Below are 22367 nucleotides of genomic sequence, written 5' to 3' on the forward strand. Positions count from 1 at the left end.
ATGTGTGTACGGGAAGGGCTCACTGCGATCACAGACCCATCGCAGAGTGATTGACAGAAAATGAGCATTTGGGGGTGGTCGGCGAAACGCAGGCATGTCAGTGCGTTTGAACACCGTCACAGGGGCGTACATAAATTAGCCACTGCGATGGTATAAGCAGCTTGAGCTCCCTCTGCGTGCGATGAGGTTAGCAATTTCTAAGTAAGGTCAGACCTTGTGCAACTGTGCGTGAGGCTGTGATGGTACTCAATGGTACAGATGGTTTCTCGATTTTGCTAAGTATTACGGATGTGAGTAAGGGGATGTGAGCGTCCTTATGGTAGGCTGCGACAGCATTGCGATTGCAAACAGCATATTTTCGCAGTGGACCTGCGTGCGTAAACGCAAGGTCGATCACAATTGCACTCTGTAATGAATCTGTCCTGAAGATGTGGGAGGAGCTTCTCCTAGGATGGTGAAGTGGGAAGATAATACTTGCTAACAGCTGAAGCAGAATATCTGGTTTATCAGAGTATTTCAGTTGTAGTTCAATGGTGCTTTAACGGTACAAATAGCATAACCTTAAATTCCATGACTTGTGTTGGCCCCTAGAAGAAAACTTACTGGCTGCGATTAAAATGTTGCTCCGTCGGGCGCCTATTAGTATAGATGCCAAGCAGGGGGCATCTAAAACAATTGAATCGCCCCCATTGAGTGCAGAAGTTGTGGCCAAGCAAACCATTATTACACTACAAGGGTGCACTACGTAGACAGTGATCTGCTCTATTTTTGCACTGCGTTTTAGCATTGGGCTTTGCCATGTTCTCTCCTGCCAAATATAATTCAGGTTGTGCAGTTACATCTCTCTAATACACTTTTTCTAGGTGCAAATCTTTGCATTCTCTAGCTGGATTTGCTCCCAACCTCTAAATAGGCCCCAATGAGCATAAATTATTTATTTTTATTTTTTTTTCGTTACAAGACTGTCAGAAATATAACCAATAAAAATATTTTTATTAACTCTTAACAGTGATTCAAAATAAGGGGAAGTTTTGGGGGCTGAAAATCTCACGTATGTGATTTTTTACCTGCTATTGATCTGTGAATCTTGTTTACTTCACTAATGTTTACTTTTGCTTAGTGATGTACCATGGGGAAAAGAGCCCACCTACAGATGTGTCCTTTATACATCTAACCTCATTAGACCATGCAGTGCGACTTGCCTGGTGGGAGTCCGCTGCCAGGTCCCGTGCTACCCTGCTAGCACCTGGCGTCTTTTTTGCATATTTTTCCCCCACAAACAAAATGTCTGTTGCAATGCAGTGTGATTAGGAAGCTTCAGCAGAATGCTGATTCATTTGATATGTGACACTTATATCTGTGTGTGTGTAACTGAGTCTGTATATGAAGCACAACGGAATTTGGAATGACAAAAGCCGCGGCCTTTTCATTGTAGCATTTCGTATAATGATTCATAGACTAATTCGCAAACCGGTATAAAAGTGTCGCATATCAAATTAATCTACACGGTCTCCTGGTGCTTACTAGTCACATCACATCAAGGACATATTTTCGTTAGAAAAAAGACGCAAAGAAGTCGCCCGACGCTAGCAGAGTCTCATGGGACCTGGCGCGCCAAGAGGGGTTTTTTAGCGCTACTGTAACAAAGATGTGTAAGGAGACATCTGTAACGAGAGATGCTATTAAGAGAGAGTTCTCATGAGCTGCATAAGATTGCTAACATAAACTTTCTGTTAAGTGTTCCTACAAACACATTGGCACTGCTCAAATACATTAACGTTTTGCCTGTGTGTGACCTATTCACACTCTCTGTATTGGTTATGAAGAGTATCTATTTCATATTTTTTCAAATTTGGATTTAGAAACCTTTTTTTCTTTACCATGTAAGATTGTAAAGTTATCTTTAATGTTGAGACATCTGTGCATATTCTAATAAAAAAAAAATAATATATATATGTATGTATAATACTGCAGTATCATCTTTGTATTTAATTTTTTTACGTTTGTGATTTTTGTATACAATAACCTAAATGAAGCATGCAATTGACCATATTCTCCTTTTTTGTTATAGATCTTTCAGAAATTGAACCCAATGTATTTCTTCGTCCTTTCTTGGAAGTAATTCGTTCAGAAGACACCACTGGCCCCATTACTGGGCTTGCTCTGACATCAGTGAACAAGTTTCTTTCTTATACACTAATAGGTGAGCGTTTATTTGCAGGAGAGCAGTCACATACTGGGCAAATTCATGGCTCCTGGATTTTTTTTGCTATTGAGGTAATTTTTTTTAGTATGTGGGACGCATGTGCATGATTAATATTTTCTGTTCTTTATATGCAGATTGTGTAAAATTTTAGTAGTTTTTAACTTTTTGTTTTGAAAATGAACTAGATACATTGAGTTTTTTTTATTACATGAGATTACTGCCCTCTACTGGGGATGCCTTGTAGAATAACATACATTGCAAAGTGTTACATGATGGTTGAGACTGCCGTAGGGGGGGGGGGGGGGGTGTTTGTAATGCACATTCTAGTCAAATTGTCTTTATTACATTTCCCTTTTTTTCAGTGTGAAACTGTACACACGTCATTTCTGTTACCCAGTCTTTCTTCAGATGACCAGGCAGTGGCTTCTCATTTGTGTAACATGTCACTCCTGAGATATTATGGCCTAAAATATAATTTTAGTTGTCTACACCAGGCATATGAATGTTATTACGCTGTGCTTATGTGGAATGTGTATTTGTAATAATATTATAGAATTTTAGACCAACTGTTTTTACACGTCACTTTTTTGTGCATGAAGCTTTTTTCTTTTCTCTAGATGCACTTACCCATTGTATACAATAAAGATGCAAAGTGGTGATGTTAGGAGAGTAGGACGAGTACCAAAGACTACCAGCTTAGAGCTGAAATTTTAAAATAGGCTTCACCATTCAGGGCAACAGTAAGAAAACAGATATGCTCTAAGTCAATGCCAAACCTCTTGTGTGTAAGCAGAAGGTGACACGAACAAGATGATAGTGTCCTGTATTTAGTTCTACAGAGAGCTGTTCAGTTTGTCAGACATCATTATTGTTACCTTTTTATAAAGCTTCAGCATAATGAGCAATGGTGTATATTGAGGGGTATGTACTAAATTTAAATAGCATACAGTGACTAAATTGGATGCAAAGTTGGCCCTGTTTAAATGAGCTCAGTATCCAAGAGATGTGGGGAACAATTAATACATCCCCACTGTAGCTGGTGGTGGTGAAAGTGTTTGTGTGTAACTACTGTAATGGAGCATACACACGGTCATATTTTTCTTCAGATCTGAACGATAACGATTTAAAAAATCGTTCATATCTGAAGGAAAATCTGACATATCTGTCAGATGAACGATTTGAACGATGCGCGTTCCCGATGGTCAGATAACGATATTTGACATTTGATGTGTTTGCAGTCAGACTTGGACAATTCCATTCATTTTAATGCAGTCAAAAATCATTCAAATCTTTGGTAAAATCGTTCATCTGACAGATCTGACAAATCTGACCGTGTGTATGCTCCATAAGGCAGACGTGTTCTCTGACCGTAACATTACAGCAGCCATTGACGACTGTCATTTTTGACCAACTACACAGTCACCGGCTGGAAACTATGGCTGTTCTACACCATTTATCTTAACAGGACATTATTATTATTATACTTTATATGGTGCTACAAGGGTTCCGCAGCACCTCACAAAGTACATTAACAAATGAGCAATCTCTTAGAACAGCGACTTACAGTACAAGACAATACAGAAAAAGAACATAGTTTATAAACTTTGCTGCAATTGCGATCATAACACTCAAAAAAGCAGCAGGGGTGTCAGCTACCAAGAGTTAAGTGCCCTTGTGGGGGGTTTTGAGTAGATGATCGTATGAGTGAGGGAAGGAATTATTCCTCATTTGGGTCTGCGTTTGTGCTTTGCAGGCACTCTCTTGTGCCTGTCGGAGTTGCTGTGTGCCCAGTATATTTTTGTCATCATACTCCCTGGTGGACACAAAGCCAACGCTTTTTCCGTTGTTGGCAGAAGATGTGGTACCTGCAGCTGCTACTGAGGTGGCCATGGAACATCACAGACTGAGATGGCAGCAGCAATAACAATTGACGTTTCCATGTTTAGCAGCTGGACGATGCTATGCTGCAGGGAAGGAAAAACACATCAGGGAAGAGGACCCTGCTTGTGAGAGCTTACAATCTAATAGGGAGAGGCAGATCGACGGGAGAAACAGAGGAGAGAGACGGTGAACGAGAAGCATGAAGCGGTGGGTTAGGATGAGAGCTGGAAGGCTTTAATAAAGAAGTGGGTTTTGAGAACCAGTTTGAAGCTTTGGAGAGAGCTAGTGAGTCTAGTAGCAAGTAGGAGAGACTTTGTTCCTGGTGATGACCGTTCCAGAGGTGGGAGGCTGCATGGGGAAGTATCGGTGGCAGGAGTTGGAGGAGATAATTAGCTGGTTGTTGAGGTGGCAGTCGCTGGCAGAGCGAAGCAGATGGGTGTGTTGAGGGAGATGAGGTCTGAGATGTAGGGGGGAGCAGAATGGTTGAGGGCTTTATAGATGAGTGTATATTATGTACTTAGGGGAAAGGGAGCCAGTGTAATGTCTGCTGGAGATGTGAAGCAGAAGCATGATGAGAGGTATGACAGAAAGCTGATCTAAATTGCTTGTTTGCCACTGACCTTATGTCCTATAAACAGAAATAAAAGAGTACGAAGTGCACCATTAGTGAGCGTTTAGAAACTGAAGAGAACCAATGTGACGTGCGGTGCGGAAGCAAGCCTTGCAAGCCTGTGGTTTGGTTTGATAGCGTTGGGATGGGTGTTGGGTGGAAAAGGGTCAGGAGAGGCGAGTCTGCGGCAATTTGCTTAAATATTAAGAAGTGCGCTAGGGGCCGGCTCTTGGTATGCAGGGGAGTTCCAGAGAAATGGAGCAGCGCCACCATCCTTTTCTAATGAGACAATTAGCCGTTTACGTTTATAATCCAGTTTTATACATGAGAAGTGGCATTTTTGAAAATGCTTGCATTGTTACACCTATCCTATTTTAGGTACAAGCATTATCATCATCCTTTCTTTATATAACACAGCCCTTCACAGAGCATTTTTGCATCAGTCTCTGCCCCAGTGGAGCTTGCCACACAAACACATGATCAACTGCACACACTCGCACACACAATACTTCTGAAGATACGAAAACTTATTTGGTAAAATGATGCATCCATTTATGTGATTGATAGTCCATGTGTATTAAGCAAAACCTATACATTAGCTCAAATGGCATTTGTTTTCCCATATATGATAATCCTCTTTCCAGATGAAATGGTGACGCAGCAGTTGCATCTCTTTTCTGTACTAGATCCTGTCCATGATGGTACAGCTGAAGGAATTGAGAACATGGCAGATGCAGTTACACACGCCCGCTTTGTTGGCACTGACCCAGCAAGTGATGAGGTTGTGCTGATGAAAATCCTGCAGGTAACTCGAGAGAGAGTGGACTGCATCCCCCTGTCCTTATCCAGGGGGCAATTAGATGAATTGCTTAAGCTCTTTGTATCCCATTACACGGAGACATGGGCTATGTTTTGACTCTGCAAGAGCTTTGCGCCTAATGTTATTTTTAAACAGGGGGCTCATGTACCTGAAGTAAAAGCTTTTTCAAATAAATGATAATTAAAAGTTTCAATTAATTGATTTCAGGCATTTGAAAGTCCTGTGAGGTATGGGGTGGGAAAACAGCAGTGCGGAGAATGCTCAACTTCATCAGTGTAATTGAAAGAGGAGGAAGCGGAGGCTATCTGTTTACTATGAGGAACACGTTGACTTGTCTAATCAGAAAGTAATCGCTAAGCTCTAAATCTAGTGCCCATATACTCTGTTCCTGTGTCTGGCTCCTCTGGTGAATGTCAGAGTTTAGGTGTAGGTGGGAAATGTATGTGAATGTGAAACAACATGAATGTCTATATATGTTCTACCTGCGATCTTCATATGTAATAAAAGATTACCACAAATAAAAAACCGAGAACATTGCTTACAATGCAGGAAAAGTTTTAAACCACTATTTTAATTCTTTATTTTAAGGTCTTGCGCACCTTGCTTCTCACGTCAGTGGGAGATCATCTCACCAATGAGTCCATTTGTGAAATCATGCAATCCTGCTTCCGCATATGTTTTGAAATGAGACTGAGCGGTAAGTTATACTTGAAAACTTTAGGAGCATTCGCATTTTAATGAAAATATATTTGTTGCAGGTTAGGTTCACTGAAAAATTTAACATTTTGGTACATTGTAGCATATTTTTACAATTATTGATAAAAAAAAAAAAATCGAACTTTCTCAAACTAGGAAAATGACTGCTGAGATCCCTAACCATTCCTGTCTGCCACTTAATTTGCTGATGTCTCTCTTTCAAATCTGTTAAACAAGTTCGATTTTTCCAGTTAAAACGGCTGGAGATATAAAAAATTATGTGATTATATAGATAATCTTTTTAAGAAATGTATTTTGTTTTGCATCCTGTGGATTATGGGCCTGATTCAGAGCCGGACGCTATTTGCGGACGGTCGTTCCAAAAAAGGGGCCGGCTATTTAAATTGAGCGCTCGCTCTTTGCGGTTTGTTGACGCCTCTGTCTGAGCGAGCGAACTAAAATTGCGCTCGCTATTTTGTAAAGACGCCCCTTTGCCGTTCGCATCACACGTCATCTCTGGTATTTATTAGATTAATCGGGTACATCAAAAGGCATCTGAACTGCTCGCAGTGCTTGTGGTAGGTTTTTCTTACCGCTATCACTGCGAGCAGTTCAGGCTAAAAGACAACCAAGTGACGTGGTCGATGACCCTCCTTTACTAATTATGCACCCCCATTAAAAGCCCTTTTGCCCGTTAGGCACGCCTGCGTTCGGCTCTTCACCCCCCCCCCCGTTTTCAAGCACCTTCCCGTTACCACCCACAAACGGTACATTCTGTCAATCAAATTAGCAGCCCCTCGCTGTTTTGCGAGCGCACGATTTCCGACCGCAATGACTGGTTTGCGCATGCGCATTACAACCCATACGCATGCGCAGTTGTGCGAACATCGCTCAGAGCGAATGAGCGGCCGCTTACGAGCGGCTCTGAATCAGGCCCTATATTCCATGTGGAATATAATTTAGTAAATGTATTATAAAATTCAAAAACTTTTTTTTTTTTTTTCAGAATTGTCAGGAGCACTTGTGTTTGGCTATGCCAGTGTATATTCGTTGAAAGCTTCTGTTAAGCGTTTTAAGTCAGACAAATGCTCTTTTCATGGCCCCTTTTCATTTGAGTATCTGTTTTACTTTATCAGCTCTACAGCACCATCTGGTGTTTCCCAGCATAGTATAGAGCGAGTCAAGGGGTGAGGACTGGTCTGGTTTTAATAAATTTGCCGTAATCCTCTGTAAACAAGGAATGGAGGGGAGACCGCTTGCAGAAGCCTCTTGATAATATCACACCACGTAATGACACCTGTGTTATTTGTTTTTGTCTTCTCAGAGTTATTGAGAAAATCTGCAGAGCACACTCTTGTCGACATGGTGCAGCTGCTCTTCTCAAGGTAAACCCTCTTATGTTTGCCTGTGCCTTGCTGACACGGCCCCCTGAGGACTGGCATATTCTACACTTATTTGGGGTCCACAGGGCAAAATGTGCTGATAGTCATCTGTCTTCCTGGCGTGTGGACAAAAGAAAATAAAAATAATTGTAGGACCTTGAGCACTTGATGCTAAACCCAAGTTCATGGTTTGGTAGTTGATCTTCAAATGAAAAAGTCACTTAGAATGATCAGTTCTTACTTTAATAGACCACATATTTAATCTCTACTGTGGGGTCTTTTTGTCATTGTAATAGAATTTTTCAAAATTTTCAGCAACGTTTTAGGAGTGATTGCCCACCTTGTCTAATGTCATCACTTTATTCTGCAAATTGCCATTGTGGAGAAATTATTTAATTTCACTAGTTAAAATACAGTGTTATGTAACAAACGCCTATAATAATAAATAAATATATATATATATATATATATATATATATATATATATATATATAAATTTAAAAAGGTAAGTACTTTCATTGCATAGTGTTATGTGCTTTCACTTTTTTTTTTTTGTGTTTTTCATTCATATTTCATTTTGTATTTTTTTATGGCCTTTTGTTTATATTAGGAGCAGTGCTTTCTGTTTGTAATGTGCTGAGGCATTTTTGTTATGTTATACTTGTTTTAAAGTGTTAAAAACCGCACTTTAAAGAATTTATTTGTTTTGTGCACTTCTATTACTGAGCTCATCAGATCATAACTGACAACATAATTTAAATTATTCTTAACTGAACTAGAAGTTAGCAAAGAGATGGAAAGATCACCCACCACCACCCTTTTCCCCACAAACGGAAATTATAATCTTTGTGTCTCCACAAAAGTTAGATTGCAAAATAGAAGGGTGATCAAACAGGACATAAGCAAAAAAGTTTACAATTTTACATTTGTGCATAATTACAATCCAAAGGTTACAGAACTATGTATAGACCACTAAGGGGAGAGAGGGCCCTGCTCACAAGAGCTTAAATTCTAGAGGATATATGGGTGGACACATAGAAAGCGAGGGGAGCAGAGTTGGGGACTGCATAGGTTAGAGATTTAGGAGTAGAGATGGTAGGCTTCTAAGAGAAGATAAAAAGGTTCATTAAATTTTTTACTTTAAGTTACGAATCTAAATAGCATGCAAAAACTATACCATTCTCAAGAGAAACACATGTAAAATACTTCTTTTAAGGATTTTTTGGAGCAAAAAAGAGACACAAAGATCTGCTAGGTCGATTTTGATGATATACATAGAAAAATTTGCGTGGTTGTCAACCGGTCACTAGAAATTTGTTAAGCAAAGCTTTAGTGGCATCTTGCGTGACCCAGCAAACTAAACAGTCACCAGCTGCATCTCTCTGACCTTATACACTATAGAGGTGAAAAGTCAAGTTTAGTCTTTTATAACCATTACCATTATTGTGAACAGCAAAACTGCACAATCCTATATTAATGACACAATTAATAAGCTATACACACTGACAAAAAAACATTTTAAAAAATTAATTTAGAGAAATCCACCAATCATGAATTGATTGTATCATACAAATTCCTTAGATGTCAACATAGATTATGTGGGCAAACCTAATGAGCATACAATACAGGGATTTAACTTTATAAGCACACAGAGCCTTATTCAGGGTCAGTTGCATGTTAGGATGAGACTTTTCTTTGTTTTGTTTCAACTTGCAATTTTTAAACTGCCCATAAGGATTTCTGCAACGAAGGGCTGGATCCTTAGCATAAACCTTAGGGTGGGTACACACTGCACAGACATATCTGCAGATCATGGTCGTTCATGGACACACTGAATGACCATCTGCTTCTGGCTGCGGGTCCTGCTGGCCGGGGAGGTGTCCCGCCCCCCCTCCCCGCAGCCTCTATGTGCCATACACACTGCCCAATGGACAGATATATCTGCAATGGGCTGTGCAGCACAGCCGATGCAATATGTCTGTGAACAATGTCGTTCACAGACATATCACTGGCCGACGGACATCAGATATATTGGTCAGTGTGTACCCAGCTTAACACTTAAAATGCAGCCTCCTGAAAGGGTCTGACTTGCCTCAGCTCTGATCCTATTGTAATGGTAATGTTGATAGTGAGGCCTGCATCCAGTTGGTTGCATATATGATTTTTCTTACACGACCGCTATAATTGCTGCTTCTCGGTTGCTGCTGTGCGTTGTGCAGTTATCGGAGGATTGGACTGGTGTATGGCCATCTTATCTCTGATTAAAGCCCTTAATTTGCTATCTCATTAGATAATTAATAAACCTTACCCATTATAGAACACAATATAATACAATTATTGAAGCCGGACTATGGGTAATTCAGCAATTTTTGTACTTTGTTTCATATAAAATTACTTGCTTTTAACTTCTAGCTGTTTTGCTTTGTGCATTGTAATGTAATATATATCACTGTTTTTAGTTTTTTTCTGCTCAAGAGTACCTTGTAGGTCATTTTAAATAATACAATTTAAAAACGAACACCATTCAAAACTGTACTCAAACACCAGCATCAGCTTAACGTTAATTTACTTTTTCCTATGTACATTTAATGCTACATATACTGGATGCTTTTTGTACTGCAAGATTGAAGGCTAAATTGCAGCTAAAGTGTTTTGTAGTTGAAGCTGAAGAACAAAAAAGATTTAGCATTCACAAAATGATGTATACCTTTAATGATATGCCCTTACAAATCAGGCAGGTGGAAATTCCAAATTGCAACTACAAAACACTGACCTTCAAAACTCAATTATCTCTGTGTCACGACCAGAATCTCCATCTCATAATTTAAGTGACGTTCTCACCAGTGCAAAATGCCAGACTGCCACCAGCAGAATCTGATATTACACTTTGTTTTAGATATTCCCTTAGATGGGTTTTTAATTAGCTGTAAAAAAAAGAATCACTTAAATGATATAGATGAAATATAGGAACATTGTCGATATGTGCAACAAACAAAATGAATGCAAACATATGAGACTATAATTTGTCCCTGACGACATAGTATGGTTGCAGGAGATGTGGTACTCTACACCGCACATCAATTACACTGTCATTGTTCTTTGTTTCAGAATACCGCAGTTTAAGGAGGAAGCCAAAAGTTATGTGGCAATGAATATGAAAAAGGTATTTAAACTTTGTTTTTCTTAGGTCTTATGCAGTATTGCCTAGTTTGCATGCTTCCCCTAGTCTATTTTGTAGTACTAGAATTAGTACTTGTGAGAATGCTGCTGTTGTATTTGTTTTTTAAAAGGATTTTATTATTGACTTTTTAATTTGTTCTCCAATTCATTTTTCATTTTGTTTTCCTGCTATGCCATTCTTTTTATAGTCCTAATTATTGGCAGACTCATAGCGTTTTAATATTGGCTTAATTCTATGACACAGGCTTGTATTGTTCAATACTTTAGATATAGTCGTGTACACTATAAATTGTCATATAATTATATATTATAAGCATAATACAATGAAAGTCAGCTCTTAGTTGGCCAGACACATGCTGGTGAAATATGAAGTTTAAGTGATGTGTGAGAGCAGCTAGTTGACTCCCTGTATGAATGGGGTCTCTATTCTTATTCTTATTTGTTTATAAAGCACTAACCTATTCCGTTGTGCTTTAGTTTTGATCTGGGGTCATTTTCTGACTGCATTTATGTTATGTAATTATCTGATTACATTTGTTTGCTTGATATAAGCTGTGATATTGCAGCTTGTGTGGCCAGTGCTGCTGTTCCTAACACTGACTGTGCAATGCTGATTCTGCATAATGGGAAAGGTACCCTCTTCCCAGTTTACTGTAGTTACAGCTACAATGAATTGTGCATTTTAAAATAATCTGTCATGGAAAGTATAGTGCACAAATCTATCTAGTATATGGATCAAAATGTAATTAAATTCAAGTACCAATTGCTTGAACAGAGTTCCCTTGTTGAAAAAAACAAAACAAAAAAACATTAGGGACATTTCTAAAAGGCAAATAAAGAAAAACTGGACCAAATTAGAGTTGAGTATTCCATAGACACTATAGACGTCTGCTAGAAGGGAAGTTTCATTAAGGGCGGAATTCAATTGATTTTGCGGCCGTCTAAAGTGACAGGAGATCGCGGGCCGCTATTTAATTGTGCCAGAATTTCACGCTGATCGCGCCCATAGAGGTCAGGTTTAGCCGTGTAAAGCCGCTAAACCCGACCAAAGTGCTGGGCGCGATTGCGAAAAGTGATGTTTGGGTGCCCAAACATGTCACTTTTCGCACATTTCAGCTCTCATCCCCCAGGGGCTGTGAGCTGAAATGTAGCGCTTGGCAGCTGATCGTGCCCGACAGGAGCAAGACTGGAATAGCTCCGTCGTGCGCGATAGGGGATGAAAACAATTGAATTCCGCCCTAAGAATGTATTGGGCTAATGAGGAAATGTGCAGGTCTCCGGGCTTCTCATGCCATTTGCTGCATTCTGTTTAGGTGTCACGGTAATTGTCACTGCACAAAATGTTTAGTAGTTCTACATTACAATTGGACATGAGGACTCTCGCAGCAGGGATAAGAATGTGCTTTGGGGACATTAGCGGTTACTTACCGGACATGTAGTTCAGAACATCACAGGTAACATACAAGGGTATACAATCGGGAAGCCGGCTGCCTTAATACCGGCAGCCGGCTTCCCGACTGTCATATCCCGGCGAGGGATAAAATGCCGGGCGTCTAGATGTAGACGCCTGACATTTTCCCGACGCCGGGAGACCGGCGCCCAGCTTCCTGATCGAAGGGATGCCGGGCGCCGCGAGCGGACAGCCGCGGGGGGTTGGTGGGGAGGGTTATGGTTATGCTAGGGTAAGGGAGGGTTAGGGTTAGGCACCCCCGGGGTGACTTGGGGTTAGACACACCCCCCCTTGGGGACTTAGGTTTAGGCAGCGGGGAAGGGGGTTAGGGTTAGGCACTTAGAGGGGTGATTAGGGTTAGGCACTTGGGGGAGAGGTTAGGGTTAGGGGATTAGGTTAGTTAGTACTTACCTATCCACGATCTGGATTTCCAGCGTTGTCGGGCTTCCGCTGCCGGGAACTCTGCTGTTGTCGGCCAGGTGCTGTCGGGAATATTTCATATCAATTCCCATACAAGTCTTTACATGTAGTAAGTTTCAGAATATCATAACAAAAAGGGTCCTGTATCTTGTATTAGTATAGCGGTTACCTAAAAATGTTGCGTGTTCAAAGTAACAGAATTCCCACCAATACAGCAGTTTATGTGAGTGAAATAGAAACTGACATGTCATGTTAGAGCATGGGTCATACAAATTTCTGGCTATAACATTGTCAGAATTCACTATTTATTAAGACATCTTGTATCCTCCTGTTGGCGATGAGAAACCCCATTCTCAATGTGGTCTTTAGTAGTAGGTGTAGTTTGCCTGATTCATATATTTTGTAAGTTTGTCATCATTTATTGTTATGAACATTTGTGGGTAACAGTCATCATGATGATCTGTCCAAATTTGCTAAATAGGTGTGATAAGTATTTTACACCAGGGGGATACAGCTGTAAAGCTACGGGCAGACTTCCTACAGTGCAGAAACTGCTGTTCTGAGTTCCCAATAAGTTGCTACTTCCTTTTAACCTCTTTTATGACCATACACTAATGGGATATGTCAGGGGTCTTCAACCTTGGCCCTCCAACTGCTGTGGAACTACACATCCCAGCATGCACTGCCATAGTTTTAGCATGCTGTTATATCAAAAAGGTGGCAGTGCATGCTGGGATGTATAGTTCCACAGCAGCTGGAGGGCCAATGTTGAAGACCCCTGGGATATGTGATAAATCTTACTATAAATCTATGCAGGCATAGTAGTGATTTTTCAGCCTAGAGGAGCTTTGAACAAATGTTGCACCTTTTAATGAAGCTTCTGCACTGAACTAAACTGAATTATCATTTATCTCTTGCATTTTGTCACTTGTCTGCCTCCACCCAGCTAGACCTCTGTGTTCTCCTTGGTGTTTTGTTTATTTGTTTTGTGTGTGTGTGTGTTACAATCATACATTTACCTGTTTCCTGCAGATCTCTTCATGTCTTCTCTGCAAACTGGACACTAATAGTGGTGAACAATCCAAATACCTCAACCAGTTAGAGAGGGTACTACTTTTTAAGAGGTTTAAGGTCTCATTTCCGCTCCTCTTTATCTGTACAGTGTGCAACTAAGACACAGGAAGCGTGTTCTTTTGTGGTATATTGTTTGCTTTTCTCCCACCCTTGATCCCATCCTCAGTCTAACCTGTTAGCATGGCTTTATGGTGGATGCATGAGGCAAAAGGGGCTTTGCTGTGTTTTAATAATTAACTTGAGATCTATATGGTCATTTCATAACTCTTGCATTTGGAATGTAGATGCTAATTATAAATCCACCTACCCTGTTTCCATATGTATTGTTAAAGGTACATGTATATTGCCAATTGATCAATTAGATGGTTATGCATTGGCCCAGTGGTTACCAAATTCTGTCCTCAAGGCTTTAAGGATATCCATAGTTGAACACAGTTGGTTAAATCATGGTGACTGAGGTACTCAATAAGTCAGCTGTGCTCAAGCATGGATATCCTTAAAACATATAGGGGCGATTCAATAGTTTTTTTATGTCGCTGTAATTAATGGGTGCCCAATCTTGCTATTCAATAGATTGGGGAGCACATTAATTATCGCGCTATTCACGGGTAATTAGACCGGTTTTAGCAGCTTAAAATGGCTAAACCCGTCTAAAGTCCAGGTTAGGGTACCCAAAACCAGGGTTTATCGCACATTTGTGCACTTCTCCTCAGGAGGAGACGTGCCTGCGTCCGTGGCTATTCATGCCCTAACAGCAACAATTGAATTGCTCCGTTGGGCACCCAGCACTGCCAGTCGCCGGCAAAAACAATTGAATCGCCCCCATGGACTGCTAGTGTGCTTGAGGACAGCGTTTGGGAACCTGTGCATTGTCCTACTACTAAAAGTTTTTTTTTTATATTACTGTACTTTTTTAAATAGTGAACATTACATAGGTATAATTGTGTATGTATATTCTGTTTCTATACTAACAACACAGCACATTAGGATTCTAGACAACCGGAGCATTTTGTGGGTTTTATAATTGAAACTCTCACCCCATGGGTTGTTTTTACACTTTTACCATTGACAATTGCCGTATACTTTTGCGTGTGTTTTTCATAGCTTTAACATTAAAAGCCACAGTGTTCCCATGGAGAACTCTGGTATTCCCTGTTGAACAAAGTAACCTGTCCAATAGTAGCAACAAACTCTGCAAATTAAACATAATGTATGCTACTTTGACTTTATGATTTCATAGGTGTGTCCTATACATCATTTGAATGATTCACTTTTAAACATCTTGGCAGATGGGGTATAAAGTACTTAAAACCCTTTTCTTGATCAAATCGGCTCAATGTGTTTCATTGGAGTCCTCTTGTCCCCAGAAGATATACAGTGTTTATTACATGCTTTGTATCATCTATTTCTACTTCAGGGTCCATAGGGTATCCACAGGATACCTTGGGGTATAGGTGTGACGTCAGTCGCAGGGCACCAAAGAGTTAAGCTTTCAGCCTCCCAGGATGCACTAGGTCCCCCTCCTATACCCCGCCCCCGGGCCAAGGCACCTCAGTTTAGTTTGGTGCCCGGCCGGAGTCGGGTGCACCTGTTGGAGTGGGGGCTAGAAGAGCCCCTGAAGCTTATTCTTCATGCAGCTGTGGCTGCACAACTGGATGAACAGCATGGACAGTCAGTCCTGACGTCCATGCTGTCTTCCCTACACCCCGCCGGTACCAGAACGCCGGTACTGATCCTGGGATGCTGGTGGGCGTCTGGGGTCACAGCTAGCGGTGACCCCAGATGCTCCGGACCATGGCCGGATTCAAGGGGGACAGAGGTAAGCAGCAGGGTCCCGCGGTGGGTCCCCGCTGATCACATGGTCCTAAGTCCCCAGGCAGGGGGCTCCCTGGGGACTGGCTGCAGCGTGGAGCCAGGCGACCAACCTGCGCTTCCACTACCCCCTGGGACAGCGGACCGCAGCAGAGCGGTAGCGCTGCGGCGTCCCAGGGGTTAAATGCATGCCAGGGGAGCGCGCCTTCCCTGTCTCACAGCCGGTGCCTCCCCCGCTGCACACAGCCCTCTCTGCATGCTGCCGACTGGTCCTGTGGCAGCGCTCCTCCCCCAGGCCAGCCTCCTCTCTGCTCCTCGGCGGCCATCTTCTCCAGAACGCATGGTGAACGCTGCTGGAAGCGCTGGACGGAAGCATCGTGGTCTGGGTCCCCCCGCATACCTCTCCTCCGCTGTGGTCAGGTCTGTGTATGCAGCGCTGTGTCCTACCAGGCCCTGTGTCTGTGTAGTTGAGTGATCAGCGCTGTTAGTGCAGGAATTTTTATTTTTCTGCATTGTATGTGACTGTGCTAGCGCTGCTGCCTGTAATCTTTTCTTCTCTAAACTGTCAGCTTTATTACTGTCCCTGTTCTTTCTGCTAAAGCCCTTGCGGTGCGGTGCTGCAGGGTGGTCTCTCGCCTATTTAATACTTAATTGGTGAGAGAGGTCACATACGTGGTGCCATCATGTCTGAAAGTGATTTTCCCCTCCGGCTACAGTGTACCACGTGCAAAGTACCGTTAGCGGAGGGGGAGGGTAGCGCGGAGGGCCTTTGCCGGCAGTGTTTGTCCATGGCGCGGCCTATTACGGTTACAGCACCGGTACAGGAGCCGCCCTGGGCTTGTTTCACTCAGGCGTTAACAGCTTTAGTGGGCCAGTTAGCTCCGCAGCCCGCGTTTACTCCGATGGGTTTGTCCCAGCAGTCTGTGGTGTCGTCACCCATGCAGGGGTTCCCACGACAATTGGTGGTACCCCACAGTCTCCCTATTTCCCCGCTCCCGGGTTCTCAGGAGCCAGCGTGGGTTAACTCCCTGACGAGTTCTGTACAGCACTTGTCGGATGTGTTGCAAGGGGAGTCTGTGATGCGGTCTCATAAAAGGCCGGTGGCGTCTCTGTCCGCTCCTTATGAGGATGACGAAGGGACGTCTGATGATGGGGAGATTCTAGATCCTTACGATCAGGAACCTCTCCATACTAAGGACGCTGATGCTAAGTCCAAAGTATATATTCCTGGACTTATTCGGGCGGTCCGCACAGCCTTGGTGATTGAGGACGAAGTTCCCCCAGCGGCTAAATCTAAGTATGCCTTTTTCAAAGATGTGAAGGGCGATGCCACAGTCTTTCCTCTTTCGGGTCAGTTGGTGGACCATTTAGAGGAGGCGTGGAAACAACCTGGCAAAAGATACCAGCCGCAGAGACGCCTGGCGGTGGCTTATCCGTTCGCGGATAATTATTTTGCTAAGTGGGAATCCCCTCCACAGGTGGATTCTCACGTGACCCGTCTTGTCCGTAGTGCCACATTGCCGATGCCATCCATGTCCTCCCTTAAGGATGCTACGGACCGCAAGGTAGAAATCTGCCTGAAGTCCGCTTATTCCCTTGCAGGGGGGGCAGCACGGCCGGCTATGGCCATTTGCTGGGTTGCCAGAGCGATGGAGCGCTGGGCGGATTCATTAGAGGCTTCTTTTGAATCCGACTGTCCGGCCGATCAGGCGGAGTTGATTGGCAATCTCCGTGATTCGGCCACCTACATCAACGAGGCGGCTCTAGACATTAGTACTCTGGTGTCTAGAATTTCTTCAGCAGCGGTAGCTGCTCGTCGCACCTTGTGGCTGCGATCCTGGAAGGCGGACGCAGATTCCAAGAAAGGTCTGGAAGCGTTGCCGTTTACCGGAGAAGTTCTCTTCGGTCCGGATCTGGATAAGATTGTGGCCACGCTGGCGGCAGCCAAATCTGCCTGTCTCCCGTCGGCCGCTGCTCCTTCTGGTTCGGGACCATCGTCCTTTCGGTCATCTAGGGCCCAGGGCAGGCCCAAACCACAGTCGTTTCCTCGACAGGCTGGCCCTAAGAAATCGGTCAAGCCCCGGAAGCAGGCATGGAGTACCAGACGTCCGGCCCCCAAGCCAGATGACAAGCCTGCGGCCTGACGGTCCGGGCCTCCCTTTGGGGGATCCCAGGGTGGGAGGCCGCCTGCTACAGTTCGCCCAGTGTTGGTCGACCACTACGACAGACACTTGGGTTCTGGAGGTGGTTTCCCACGGATACGCCCTCTCCTTCCGGCACAGACCCCTGGCTCGCTTCTTCACCACGGGTCTCCCATCAGACCGGAACAAGGCTACGGAGCTGCGGAAGGTATTGCACACTATGCTCCAGGCTGGAGTTATAGTGGCGGTTCCATTCTCCCAGAGGGGCCAGGGTTTCTATTCAAATCTATTTTTGGTACAGAAACCCAATGGGTCATATCGTCCGATTCTCAACTTCAAAGCACTCAACAAGTCTTTGCGGGTCCCGAAGTTTCGGATGGAGACCCTACGGTCCATCATTCTGGCGCTGGAACCTGGGGACTACTTGGTGTCATTGGACATACAGGACGCTTACCTGCATGTCCCTATTCTTTGGCGCCATCAACAGTTCCTCAGGTTTGCAATCAGCAGCGACCACTTCCAGTTTCGGGCGTTACCTTTTGGCCTGGCAACAGCACCACGTGTTTTCACCAAGGTGATGGCGGTCATGGCGGCTTCTCTGCGGCTGCAGGGAGTCCGCATGTTGCCGTATTTGGACGACCTGTTATTGGTGGCAGGATCTCCAGAGCTCCTGTTACGCCACTTGGACCTGACCATTGCACTGCTGCAACGGCACGGCTGGCTAATCAACTGGCAGAAGTCCACTCTAATCCCGTCTCGGAGGATTCTGCATCTTGGAGCCTTATTGGACTCGGGACAGCAAAGGATCTTCGTGACGGAGGACAAGATCTCTGCTTTACAGTCAAGGGTGCGCAGTTGTCTGCACAGCCGCCGGGTGTCCTTACACTCGGCGATGAGGTTACTGGGCTCCATGGTGTCGGTGTTCGACATGGTGGAATACGCCCAGTTTCACTCCAGACCTCTGCAGCACCTGATCCTGTCCAAGTGGAACGGGCTGACTCTGAAGTCCCAGACGATTGTGCTCACCCAGGAGGTTCGCCTGTCCCTTTCGTGGTGGTTACAGACGACCCACCTCAACAAGGGATGTCCGTTCTGGGTTCCAAATTGGGTCCTGTTGACAACGGACGCCAGTCTTCGGGGCTGGGGAGCAGTTTCGGGTCCACACTTGTTCCAGGGCAGGTGGACGCCGACAGAAGCGGAGCTTCCAAGAAATATCTTGGAACTCCGTGCTGTCTTCAATGCTCTCCAGCAGGCACAGCGGTTTCTCCAGGGTCGCCCGGTGCAGGTCCAGTCGGACAACGCTACCACCGTGGCCTACATAAACAGGCAAGGAGGAACTCGCAGTCGGGCGGCTCTCGTAGAGGTCTCTCGGATCCTGGTTTGGGCGGAGCGCAATCTTCCGGCCATATCAGCGGTCTTCATCCCGGGAGTGCTCAATTGGGAGGCGGACTTTCTAAGTCGCCAGGACGTTCATCCGGGGGAATGGTCCCTGCACCCGGACGTTTTTCAACTACTGGTGGACAGGTGGGGTCTTCCAGAAATCGACCTCATGGCGTCCCGGCACAACAACAAGTTGCCGGTGTACGGGTCTCGCACAAGAGACGAAGGGGCGTCTCTGGTGGATGCTCTGTCCGTCCGGTGGACGTTCCGGTTCACATACCTGTTCCCTCCGGTCTCCCTTCTTCCACGGGTAATCCGGAAATTCAAACAGGAAGGAGGGACGCTCCTGTTGATAGCTCCCGCGTGGCCCAGTTGGCACTGGTTCTCAGACCTTCAGGGTCTGTCCGTGGACATTCCTCTGCGGTTGCCGCTACGACCGGACCTTCTGTCTCAGGGTCCTTGCCTTCACCCGGACCTGACTCGGCTGTCTTTGACGGCGTGGCTGTTGAGACGGCCATGCTGAGGTCCCGGGGGTTTTCCAGCTCTGTGGTGCGTACCATGTTACGAGCTCGGAAACCGTCTTCCGCGAGGATATACCATCGCGTGTGGCATACGTTCTTCCAGTGGTGTCGACCGAGAGGTTATGCACCGCGGGAGTTTCGTCTGTCTCGGATTCTCGCCTTCCTGCAAGCGGGACTAGATCATGGGCTTCGCCTTGCTTCTTTGAAGGTACAGGTTTCGGCCCTATCTGTCTGGTTTCACCGTAGGATTGCTACAATCCCGGATGTGCGCACCTTTATGCAGGGTGTTCTCCGCATTCAGCCGCCCTTTGTTCCACCTGTGGCGCCTTGGGATTTGGCTGTGGTCCTGAGGGCTACTCCAAGGACCGCCGTTTGAACCACTGGGCTCAGTGGATCTTAAATGGCTAACAGCTAAGACTGTTTTCCTTCTGGCCATTGCTTCGGCCAGACGTGTTTCTGAGTTAGGGGCTCTTTCTTGTAGACCCCCTTTCTTGGTTTTTATGGGAACAGGGCAGTGCTCCGCACTCGGCCCGAGTTTCTTCCCAAAGTTGTTTCCCAGTTTCATATTAACGAGGAAATAGTTGTTCCGGCCTTTAACTCACCGGGTCTTTCCGTGGGTGAGGCCTCTTTGGATGTTGTGCGGGCCTTAAGGACTTATGTTGACCGCACTTCTTCGTTTAGGAAGTCGGACGCTTTGTTTGTCCTCTTTGGCTTCCGTAAAAAGGGTTGGCCTGCTTCAAAGCAAACTTTGGCAGCCTGGATCCGTATGGCTATTTCTGAAGCTTATCTTCATGAAGGCCTACCGGTCCCTCCTTCTCTGAAGGCTCATTCCACTAGGTCTGTGGGTCCTTCGTGGGCAGCTCGACGTGGTGCCTCGGCAGTTCAGATCTGCAAGGCTGCTACGTGGTCTTCTGTCCATACCTTCGTGAGGTATTACAGGTTTGACACCTTCGCCTCTCAGGATGCTTCCTTCGGGCGGCGGATTCTCCTTTCTGCACAGGAGCGTCCCCACCCTTAAAGGATACTGCTTTGGGACATCCCCAAGGTATCCTGTGGATACCCTATGGACCCTGAAGTAGAAAATATGAGATATGGTAAGAACTTACCCTTGTTATCTCTATTTCTACGAAGTCCATAGGGTTCCACAGGACTCCCGCCCTGTCGCACCTGTGCTGCAGATGGGCTTTGCTCTGGTCACCGGTTTTCCGTCTCCCTCTGGTGAGAATGTGATTCTTGTATGTGTCCAGATCTTTTTTCTCTCTCTTCCTTCTCCTCCTCCGGCCTATGGCTTGATAACTAACTGAGGTGCCTTGGCCCGGGGGCGGGGTATAGGAGGGGGACCTAGTGCATCCTGGGAGGCTGAAAGCTTAACTCTTTGGTGCCCTGCGACTGACGTCACACCTATACCCCAAGGTATCCTGTGGAACCCTATGGACTTCGTAGAAATAGAGATAACAAGGGTAAGTTCTTACCATATCTCATATTTTTGATTAGTGTTTGGGTTTTTTTTTTTGTATTTTTAATGGAGAGCTGGCTTCAAATTCCCCTATGTTTCATTCAGTTGACTCATTTCACAGCATATCACTGTTTTTTAAGTGATGTATTTCATTAATTGTACCACTTTTCAATATATCTCACATACACTATAATACTGCAATCAAGGGATTCACTTGTTGGACTGTCCCTATACAATTGTTTGATGCAATTGGGGCATGGTGTGTCTTGCTGTTGCAGCACTAAAGATAGAATAATAGAATTTTGGAATTGGCTCATATCTGACATAGTAGTAGATTAGAGTTCATAGACTAAAGGGGTCTTGTAGAGAAGCCAAGAAGAAGAAGACACTACTCTTTTGTTTTGAGAATGGAGGGCACACTTTAGTAAAATTTGTAATACTGTAATAGCCCAGCTGAGAATGACTGGAACTACATCCACATGCTGGAAGTTCGGCAGTGACAAATGTTTCAATTCTACTTTTTCACTTTTATCACAAACCTGCCAGTCATGGGGAACAGTTCTGATGATATTGGACCGCATTTTCTGGCTCTGAAAGCCCCTGAGAAACCAACCCTGGTGCCAAATGCCTTGGGGCTGGCTGAAATTATGGGGTGCGCTATAAGAGCACGACAGAAAAAAGGGTGACAATGTATAGGTCGACACCAAAAGGTCAACAGATTCAAATGGTCGACACACCAAAATGGTCAATGCAATTTTTTTTATTTAAAACCTAACCCTCCACTGAACCCTCCCTCTCCCAAGTGCCTACAGCTAACTGTAGCCTAACCCTCCCCCTAGTGCCTAACTCCCACCATTCACTATGGCAGCCTAACACTGACCCTCCCCCAAGTTCCTAACTCTAAACCTTAACCTTAAAAATTTAGAAAAAAAATAAAAAATGTTGTATTGACTTTTTTGTGTCGACCATTGGTCAACCTTTTGCATTGTTGACCTCTTGTCAGTCAACCTTTTGTTCCTGTCAACCAATTGACTGTCAACCATTTGGCGTTCCCCCTACTTCAGTGACATAAAAATCTTTCAGTTGGACTAGACAGAAGTCTGATGAAAATGTTTGTAAGGTGTATGGAGCCTACTTCATGATCGTTTCGGTCGTCAAACAAGTTGATCAGTTGTTTTGTTGGATGAAAAGTTGGTCAGTGCATGTCCAGCTTAGGATAGTTTAGTTCATGTGTACCAACCCATGACTTGTGCTGCAGGACAGTGTCCCTCTCCTTCAGTCCTCAGATACACCCAGCAGGTTATGATTTGGGAGTTTTCTAAATAAAACAAAGGTGGA

The 22367-nt window shown here is 44.4% G+C and overlaps 1 protein-coding gene across 9 annotated transcripts in view; it reads left to right on the forward strand.

The window, feature by feature from the left end:
* Window positions 1–22367, forward strand: part of GBF1 (golgi brefeldin A resistant guanine nucleotide exchange factor 1) — a 262887-nt gene that overhangs the window by 122328 nt on the left and 118192 nt on the right. For 4 of the 9 annotated variants that reach the window (XM_088475614.1, XM_088475616.1, XM_088475615.1 and 1 more), the window contains exons 4-9: window positions 2072–2203; window positions 5384–5502; window positions 6106–6214; window positions 7538–7598; window positions 10704–10758; window positions 13678–13776. In XM_088475614.1, coding sequence (XP_088331740.1) covers window positions 2072–2203; window positions 5384–5502; window positions 6106–6214; window positions 7538–7598; window positions 10704–10758; window positions 13678–13776 — 575 coding nt within the window. The remainder of the gene's footprint in view (window positions 1–2071; window positions 2204–5383; window positions 5503–6105; window positions 6215–7537; window positions 7599–10703; window positions 10759–13677; window positions 13777–22367) is intronic. The other 5 variants (XM_088475619.1, XM_088475622.1, XM_088475621.1 and 2 more) reach the window with 2 other exon arrangements.

The sequence above is a fragment of the Taudactylus pleione genome, unplaced genomic scaffold (genome assembly GCF_031769625.1).
Source record: "Taudactylus pleione unplaced genomic scaffold, aTauple2 ptg000016l, whole genome shotgun sequence".
NCBI classification, from domain to species: Eukaryota; Metazoa; Chordata; class Amphibia; order Anura; family Myobatrachidae; genus Taudactylus; species Taudactylus pleione.